This window comes from Cryptomeria japonica, chromosome 5 (assembly GCF_030272615.1).
Source record: "Cryptomeria japonica chromosome 5, Sugi_1.0, whole genome shotgun sequence".
NCBI lineage: Eukaryota > Viridiplantae > Streptophyta > Pinopsida > Cupressales > Cupressaceae > Cryptomeria > Cryptomeria japonica.
The window spans coordinates 247,406,857-247,417,321 of record NC_081409.1 but is presented as its reverse complement, the minus strand read 5'-3'; the positions used below and the strand labels follow the sequence as shown (position 1 = coordinate 247,417,321).

General features: G+C 31.2%; 1 protein-coding gene across 1 annotated transcript; it reads right to left on the bottom strand.

Annotated features, from left to right (window-relative positions):
* Nucleotides 1-8,071: 8,071 nt before the first annotated feature.
* LOC131875848 (gallate 1-beta-glucosyltransferase 84A23-like) lies at nucleotides 8,072-9,106 on the bottom strand. Its single transcript, XM_059220542.1, has one exon. The coding sequence runs from the start codon at nucleotides 9,104-9,106 to the stop codon at nucleotides 8,072-8,074; it is 1,035 nt and encodes a 344-aa protein (XP_059076525.1).
* Between the last annotated feature and the right edge of the window lie 1,359 nt (nucleotides 9,107-10,465).

Sequence of the window (10,465 nt, the reverse complement as noted above, 5' to 3'; positions counted from 1 at the left end):
AAGGTTGTATAATGCATTCTAATTGTGGCTAATCTAAACAAATTAAGTGTATATTTTTATGCTCAAGAAACATGTTTTTTTTTTTTTTAAAGTTCTTTGCTAGTTATTGTCCTAGAAGTGTGGATTGGGGAATTACACTTTCTATTAATTAAAGCTTCAAAATTTCTTTGTGTATTGACATTTACAACATGAATAGCATGTTTCATAAAAAATGGTGTTTGCTTGTAACATTTTCAACTAGTTCTAAGTGAGAATAGTGTGTTTTAACATATAATGAACACCTTCAAAACAATATTATAATTTAGGCCTACTGATAACCTTTATATCATGAAATATTTTTCACTATCTTTTTTAAATAATATATATCAAACATTAGAGAATATCAACTAGTCCCAAATAAATTATAGTAATACATCATTATATCTTAATATAATTAATAGTTTGTAGAATAAAGTGTGTCCAAATTCTTCCCTTGATTTTAGAATCAATATATAACTTGTAAGAGCTACAACAAATGGCAAGAATAATATTGAAAAAATATATAGCACTAAATCCCACCATTTTTGTTGAGGCTTATTACCATCATAATGGTTGTAGTCACCTCACTTAAACTAAGCAAATATAACCAAAGAACTCTCACTAAACCTTCCCCAAAAATTATTCTTACAAGCTAAGATATTTTATTTTTTATCTTACTAATAATTGTTATTATAAACATTCATTTGTCTCCATGTCATCTTTCAAACACATTGTAGATTCAAAGATCTCTTTATAATCAACACAAATTGATTTTATGATAGCTCTTTGTTTCTCATTTTCTTTTAAATTATTAATGATGTCTAATTTTTGTATTCTTCTTAAACTTTCAAAAAGGGTTTTTGTTATATGAATTTGGATCCCCCATTTTTTCTATCTTCACACACCAAAGAAATAGTGACATAATCCTACAAAACCCCATGATTGTTATCATCTTTTGTAATATTTAAGTCTCAATTTTTTTTAATCACTACATCTTTGTAATCCATCTAGACGTCATAAATTTCTTTGATGAAATGTGTATAAAAGCCTTTAGAAATGAAGTAAATATTGGAAACATCTTTGAAAACCTCATTATGCAATACATTAAGATGAAATAAATTGGTGTAACCAATATAAGTTAGATAAGCCACCTTTTAACACATTATTTTGATAACGTAACTAATTAGAAATGTAATTAAATGTGAAAGTTCATACCAATTAGATTGTGTAGGAGCCATAATTAAAAATTGAATATGAAAACTCCCAATTAGAATTTATTTTATGTTAATTTGGAGTGCAATTAGAAGAAAGTATTGAGATCATGGATCAAAAAGGATCATGGATTTTGATTTCTGCTCTATTGTGCTCATAAAGAAGTGACTTGGTTGAAGGTGATTTGTGTTAGGGAAGCTTTGTTGTCTTTGCAATGCATCTGTTATATTTGTCGAGGTCGAATCACCCTTTTTTTAGCGAAGATTTCAAAATTATGCACTGAATTTGTAAGCTATGGAGTAGCAAGAAAAACTTGTTCTAGGCATTTCTTCATTATGGCATAACTTGTGAAGTGTCTAATGTGGCATTTTGGCTGAAAACTATCACATTTTTGTTGAACTTTTAGTGGTTGGCTTAAATCTCACACATTAAGCTTTGATTTCTAGGTTTAAAAGTGTTAAACACTTAGAGTTGACTAACATTCTTAAGTCTTAGTATGTTGCTTAATTTATGTGTGGTTTAAGGCTGACCAACTTTTAGAGGAAGTTGGCTCACGTGGATTTCAGGAGGTAAAATGTGGCTTTCCATTGTCAAGTCGATAAGGAGAGAGAGATGTTGCTCTCTTCCTCTGAAAAATGCAAAGGCTAAGCATTCTTGTTGGTTGTTCTTTCTTTTTTTTGTGGGGGTGGGGGGGGGGAGAGGGGGTTGGGAGATTGCTATGATTAGGGAGGTATTTGGTGATTTTCATGTAAAAGTTACAATCAGTTTATATTTCTTGTGAAGGTAGAAATCTTTTCTCTTATTATAGGCAGAAGGTCACATTGATCCATCCACCATGGATGTAGATCTAAATTTGTAGATGCATGCATATCCCATTAGTTTTTCATGCCTTTTTCCCTTTTTACTTATTTTAGATCATTTTAAAAATTGTGAGTAATAAATCACATGATAAAGTGGCATGTAATGAGAAAAATTGGGGCATTGTAAAATCAAATTTTAATAAGGTTCCATATGGGGGGTTCTGTTTAAAGTATTAAATTTAGGTTTTTGATAAAGATTCTTTAAATAAGAAAACTAAATATTAAAGTTGCTAATTAACTGTTGAAGTTTTGTAACACTTCTAACTCTAGTCAAATGAGGTCACATCCTTCTGATTTTTTGGCATCATGCCAACTAGAGAGTATGTATGCAATTATTATATTTGAAGTGCATCGCAGTAATAATATTATTCTTGTCTTCAAACAATTAGCTTTTGTATCTAGAGACTAGGGGTATATCAATTCAATCCAATCTAGTTGATTAGAAGTGGATTCATTTGTAGTTTTCCATTGGCAACTTTACAACTTCCTCTTTCTAAGTTTGAAGAAATGATTAGGAGTTCTCTTCCCAGTGGATATTTTCTTGGGTATTTGATCAAGCCCACTTGTTAGGATCCAAATATCTCTATTCATTTAGCCACAATTAATGGGGACTCTCTCTATTTATCTATCTATAGTGAGGACATGTTAGTGTAGAATATTATGACTAGAATATTTCTCTAGATAGGTTTTCTAGATGATTAGATGTTATGATAATTCTTGGGTGTGAAAATCTCATCCATAAGACATACCACAATTTTAGATAGCAACTACTATTTTAGGTGGTAGTGTGTTAGCTATATATTTGTATCTATTCCTAAGTTAAATAAGATCATATTAATACATATTCCTAAGTTAATTAAGCATTCATAGTTTATCCTTCAATTTTTATTACTCCAATTATGCAATTTGTAGTTCGACTAGTTTCTTTGTTTTCATGTGTTCCTAGTATTTTTTTATTTATGATAAACTCCTACTATATTAGTGTTAGGAACACTATTGGTTGTTATATCAAAGTGAAAAAGGAAATTTTTTTTTTTTTTCACACCACCTATGCTCGTATATTAATGGAAATTGACCATTCAAAGCCCCTCCAAGTGAAATTTGTATTGCATATAGTGGGTCATTATCAGAGTTAATTTTTTTTTACAAAATCATTCCCTTTTATTACTGTCATTTCTTTACTAGGGAAATTTGGCATCTAGTTTTTCATGAACTAAAGTCTCAATATCCTCTTTATGGTGGAATTTTTTTGTACACACTCACCTTACTATGGATATGGTTGATGAAGGCTACAACTTAGACACTTCTATGCCTTTGGCAATTGAGGCCATGGAAGTTTCTAGTATGGAGTTGATGCTCCTACTACTCCTTATCCTTTGGATACCCACCCCTCTTTATTGGTTATGTTAATGCATATGCTCATACTTTTTTTTCAACTTTCACTTGATGATCAACCTCCCCAATCAAACACAATTCTCATAATATGTCACCCTTGGTTGTGTTTACAAATAAGGTTTCCCTTCCCTCTCTCCTATTTTTTTTAATTTGGATATTGAGCTTTCTTAGATTGCAGATTAATGAATGAAGGAAGGTGTTCTAAAATTATTGCTCTATGACATTCTTACTAGGTCAAGGGTGTGAGGATTGCTAGACTAATATAATATCAATTCTTTAGTCCATTTGTTTATATTTATTTTTGTAGCTATTGTTAATCCATGTTGTTGTTCAAATTTTGTGCTTTGATAGCTCTCTTAATTTTTCCTTGTAAAATGATTGGGTCTCTTTCAAAAAAAACTTACCTAATAAAAAAATAGCTCATAATGGTTGTATTATTCAAGTTTTATAAAGGGCAGGGTGGAAAAGGGTTGATAGATACAAAGCTTGGTTTCTTTATAGAGTGTCTAATATACAAGCCTATAAATATATAGATCTTGAGGGATCCAGTATGGTTTGAGTGACTTCTTGAGCTTAATGAATTACTAGTGTATCACAAGGGATAGATGATTAATAGCTTCTTAGGGATAGGTTTCAAAGAAATATTAAGGGATTTTTAGGTGTACTTAAGGGTACATGGAAGTAGAAAACATGAATAGAGGTTGTTTCAGTGAGGGGGCTATCTATCTAACCTTCATATGAAATGATGGGAAATCCAAATTAATGTTGAATACTAACTCTTCTATGATATTTTATAACCTAATGTAGGATTTACACCCTAAATAAGATAAATAACTATTAGAGAGGTAAAAATAGACAACTCCTGAAAAAATAACTTAGTGTCATTACTTCTATAGCCACTTTCTAATCACATAAATATTTTAATTAAGAGTATGATTGCATACAATAAGTAGTTATAAATGGTGTTTGATGGAGATAAATTGTACCAAAACACAACCCTAAAAAAAGCTTTAATGTTAAATGAAGTGGTGCTACCTAGAACAAATAACTATACTCACATAGCCAAAGACTAATACTATCCAATGACTACAGTCAGATAGCTAGGTCATTTCTAATTAAATTTCTACTACCTACATAGTTGGCCACACCTACCATACTCATGATGAGCTTCAAATTAATTAATTTCTCATTGGGGTTTCATCTTTTACCTATGCCTTCCTCATCTAGTTCTACTATTGGTTCTAATCTATATTTTTTATTCTATGAATATGAGGGTATTTTGTTCAAATTGAACCAAAGTGGCATGAAATGTTAAAAAATTGAAACTGAAGTTTGGGATATATACTATAGGTAGGTAAGTTTACCCCTTATATTCCATCTATGCAAGTATTTAATCAAACCCTTTCCATGGATTTTGTTGGCTCGTATAAGAAGGGTGTGGTTTTAGTGTGTGGCATCTCTTTCTAGGTCATAATGGAGGCTATTGCTTTGGCAACAGGTATTCCCAATGATGATGTACAATTTGTAAAGAAAATTAAGGAGGTTATAAGGAGGCAATGCAGGCATTCTTCAAAGAAGGGGAAAAAGTGAATTGGCTCCAAAATGGCTACAAGCATGCAAACCTTCCTATTACTTGGCCAAGGGTTGAAAAAAATTTAATGAGGTATATTACTTTGGAAGTATAGTATAAAGGTTTTGGGCCTTTTTATTCCCTATGCTTAATCATTTTTGTTTCTAGATGAAGCTCAATTTTCCTTTCTAGATTTTTACATCTTTGCAGGAATTTGTGGTATTTAGACTAATGGCTCTAAAAACTCCCCTCTCCATCGAGGATTGATCCTTTGTGTGTTGCAGTGTAATCTGGCCCTTACCCATACATTTAACCCAAAATAGAAGGTTTTCAACCCTTCCATTTTTATTAAACATGTCACTCGTAAATAACCTATCCCTAGTACTGCTTCATCTTTGACTACTCTAACCCTTGAGTCTAATTTGAACCCTTCCTTCTAGGCTTATAAGTCCTCCCTAGCAATGCTATTTGATATTTACCATGAGTATTCGAAACATAAAAGAGCGTGTTTTTCTAAATGTCTAGGGTGCTTCTTTGAAACTCTAGAGAACTCCTTTGCACTGAATATGGAACATAAAGCTCAATCCTCAAGCTATGAGATGAACTCCACTTTGTGTTCCATTTTCCTTAACACTAATGATCTCTAGGAACTCTATCCTATTTCCCTTCTCAAAGAGGATACTATAGAGCTAGAGGAGGTGCTCATTTTTAAACCCACCAAATAGCAATGTATTTTGTGTATCAAGCTCCAACAAAAGATAGAGGAGATTTTTAAGGTCTTTAATATGCATATGGAACTCTCAAAGTGGTAGATGACCCAAATTCATTAAGCCAAGAGAAAAATCTAGACCTTAGAGAAGTTGGTTTTTAAGAAAGTCTAAGACTGGCATGAGGAAGATCTCCATTGTAAGGCATCAGAACAAACAAAGATTATGAAAAAGAACTTCAATATATAGAGGGTGATTGAAAAGGAGATCTAGAATATTAAAAAAGAGGTAAAGAACCCTTAACTGGAAATCACTCGGTTGCAAATTTAAAATAAAATTAGTAGATTCTAAGAAGGAACATGCGAGAGCCTATGAATTACTATAGGGACATTGTTAAGAATACAACCCTCATCACACAAGTTCATCAATAAGAGATGGAACACTAAAAGGAAAAGAAATAGAGGAGGCATGATGCAATGTTGAGACTCAATGTAGCCTTTTGCAACAAGTTAAAAATGACCAAAGTATCTAATTGAGTTTCCCAACTCTCCCACTTAGGTTAAAGAGGATGGTAGCAATCTAGGGTCTAAGGGTGTCTCCTTTAAAGGGCAGTCGGATATCCTACAAAAAGAATGGAAGGTTGCTAAGGGACTAAAGTATCTTAATGATAATTAGTTATCTTACTTGGTTCTTTGTTGGTCTTTTTCTTTTTTATTATTTTGTTCTAAGATCTCTCTATTTTTTTAATCAATATCACTCCTTCTAAGATTCAAGTTTGCCTTTATGGTAGTTATGTAATGGGTTCAAGCCCTTCGCATGCTAATTCGATCAAAACTATATTCACATAATATAAAAATAAATAAATTAAAATATGAAATAATATTGTAAAGTACAAAGTTATGTCACACAGTCATGCAACTTAACCATATCAATGAATTCAAATATTTCTAACTAAATGTCTGCTTTGGTCAAACATATGATCAAGCTAGATTCATTCTAGCTTAGTTAAATATATCCACAATATTTTCAAGTAAAATTAGCACTAAAGTAGCACCACTTTGAGACCAATTAGTCAAAAAAATAAAATTATTTAAAAAATAGGTGTTTCAACAACTCCTACTCATGTAAATAACTTTTCTTCATAGATCCATTTTTTAGATCAATAAGTTTTGTTTATGTTTTTTTAATAGTTTAATCATTATTTATATTTTATTTTTAATTTTACTAAAAGTAGGTTATCAGCGCCAAATTATAAAGTTGGCTATTGAGTGAAGAAAAATACTAAAATTTGAAAGAAATATAATTCACTAGATAAAATATTCTTTGTCAAGATGGCATAATTAATTTTCTATTTTAGATAAATATTAAAGGAAACTATGACATCTTATTGAAATAGTTGTGTTTTCAATGCATGCACATTTTAATACTTATTTAAAAAATATATTTATCAGTTTTGAGAAAAAAAAATCCATGCACCAAAGTTTCAACTTATTAATACACAAAAAATATATATATTTATAAAAAGGGACATCCCATGTGATATTATTAGTTTACATGATTTGAAAAATCAAACAATATATATTACTTTTTAGTGATTCTCAAAACATATATGTTACTTTTTAGTGATTCAATTTAAAAAGTTGGATCAACATTCAATGTTTCCTTTATAAAAGTGTGACACAACTTTGTAATTTTACCTTTTATTGATTTGATAGATTTATACTACAAAATATTCCACGTCTCTTTATGTGGGCAACTTCATTTGATCAATTTTCAATACAATATGATTTAGGGATGTCCGTTGTACTATCAAAAACGTTTATTTACACAAATTCTACTCAATGGAGTTAATACCTCTCAAGTATGTGGGATAAACTAACTTTAAGAAAAGAACAACTTACAAAACATATGTATTTGATGCTTTTCTTAACACCAAAATAATTACTAAAACAAATTGTTAGGTTGATAGTACATTCAAACTAAATTTGTCTATATCATATGATGTGGAAGGCATTAATGATGCACTATTTCTAACTTCCTCAACAAAAGCCTCAATATTTTTCTCTGAAGATCCACCATTCTTCATGGATTTCATAGCTAATGTCTTCCACTGCAAAGAATTTTTTCTTAGTTTAACTCCTTGTTTGGTTTCCATAACTTTCTTGATTAATTTACACACTTCTTTCCTCCCAACCAAACCATTCTCTCTCTTATTCAATCGTATACCTATCTTCCAATGTTGTTCTATGTATTTTGCATTACTTGGTTGATCACTCCATTGAGGAAATGCTAGCATTGGCACCCCTAAACTAAGGCTCTCTAGCATTGAATTCCATCCACAATGCTATAGAGGAATGAGAAAGCACCATCATTTGCAGACACCAAGGCACCACTAATCCTTTCCCACTCATTTCCTCTAAGAAACCTTTTGGCAAATTTTGTGTAGTGTCATTTTCTTCTTCACTATCACTTTGACATATTACCCATAAGAAGGAATGACCAGTAGCCTTAAGTCCAAATTCTATTTCATGGATTTGGTCTTTAGAAAGAATGGGTAAGCTCCCAAAGGAGACATATTTTATAGTTGACTCCTCTTTCGTATTGAGCCAACTCATGCAATTTGTTGTTTTCCATAGATGTGCACCAACATCTATGTCTTTAGGATTGTTTCCCTCTAGAAAAGATGATGGAACTAGAGGGCCCACTGTTCGAATTCGAATGAATGAGTCAATGGATTTTATTTCTGCCACTTCGAGTTCAGTGAAAGAGTTTTCTAATATCCATGTTGCTTGAGAAATGATATTGAATTGATCCAGTGCCAACTTCAAAATAGATGGATAGGGATTTGAAGATTGTAGAAATGATGGTAGATCTGTTGAATATAATTCTGGAAGTTCAGATATTACTTTCACATTCATATCATTCCCTGATTCATCCTCTTCATCCCTAAAAATTAAAAAAATGTAGATATTAAGTAAAAATATTTTTGAAAATAAATAAATGGAATAAACTGCACAAGCCTGGGTCCAAAAAAATGCCACAGGAATAACAAATTTCTTTGCTATTAGTGGAACCCAATCCAGAAAAGAGTCATAGACTATGCAAGAGACTCTCTGGCCTTGAGCATTGAGCCTCTCTATTAGATGTTCAAATGAAACACTTCCAAACTTTTTCAGCAGATCTATTTCCGTATCTGAACTTTTCTTCCTGTCTTGATCATCTGTAAGCCCATCTGAAATAGTTTCAATCCTGATATTCTGCAAAGCTGAGTTTGCAGAAGCAGCACCATCCCGAGCTTGTGCCATGCGCTCTTTAACTTTCTCAGTGGTGACAAAGGTCACCATGACAAAGGTGCCCAGCTGATAAGTTTACCTTCTGTGCGAGTTTAGAATTTTTTAATGTGGAATTCGGCTTGTAGTTAAGGAGTTATGATTCATATGTTGAAGATGAGATGTGGAAATATTCGCCTTACTCGTAAATTATAATTAAAAAAAAGACAAGTTCATAAATAAGTGATTGAAATTATTATGATTTTAACAACAGTTGCAAGAGGACTTGATGTAGTTCACATGCACACAGACAGCACGTCGTTTCGGTTGGAAACTTTCAATACCCCAAACAATGAGAAAGTTAAAGAGGTAAAGTAAAAAAAGTTAGACATTCATTATTTATAATTTAGGAGTAATGTATTATATAAATATATTTAGTATAAAAATGGATGGTTTATTTAGTATTCATTATATTTGTGTAATGTTCTTAAGGGTGAAATATTGGGGCATTCCTAAGAGGACATTGATAATGTATTACTTTAATCTAAACATCCATAATCATGGACTTGTCTTCAAGAATGGATAGTAGAAATGATAAAGTATATAAAATATTTTTATTTTAGGAAATTAAATATAAAGAGATTAGATATTTAGTCTGAGAAATAATGATGAACATAAAGAGTTGATGCAACATAAATATCTATTATCTTATATAGAAAAACAAGTAACCTTAGTGAATTTGTTGTCAAATTATATAGGCAATAACTTTGTTTCAGTCAATTCCACTAATGTGAAATAATTCTACTTTGCAAAAGTCAAATTCCCAACACATGGTTATGATTTGAAATAGTATGGAATTTTGTTATTCTTTGGGTTTATTGCTCTTTGTTGATTATTAAGTAATTTACAATCATGACAAATATGAGCAAGTGTACAAATGATGTGGATCATAATTCTAATGCAACATTCTTGCTCTTCAAAATGATTCTTGTAAATGTGGATGAGTTTTTAATGAATCCCTGATTAATTCACGATCAATATTCAAATGAATGTCTTTAGAAACTAAGATATAAAATCATTATAGAAATGTCTACTAAGTTAGATGTCAATGGTTATTAAGAAAAGTCAATAGTTAGCCACTTGAATTTAAAAATGATCAAATTATCTCAAATTAGATAGCACCATATGATAAACTTATAAGGCACTGACAAGGGTGGGGGAGGTTAATTAGTGCAAGAGAAAACTTAATAAATCTGATAACTACTTTCACCAACTGAAAATCAATAAGCATGCAAGAAATATAACAACATAAGAAAACGTCCAACAAAGCATGCAAACCATAACACAATGATTTTTATCATGGAAACCCAATTGGCAGAAAGCACGGTGGGAATTATTACCCACAAGGATCTTCTAACTGCAGTATAGAGATCT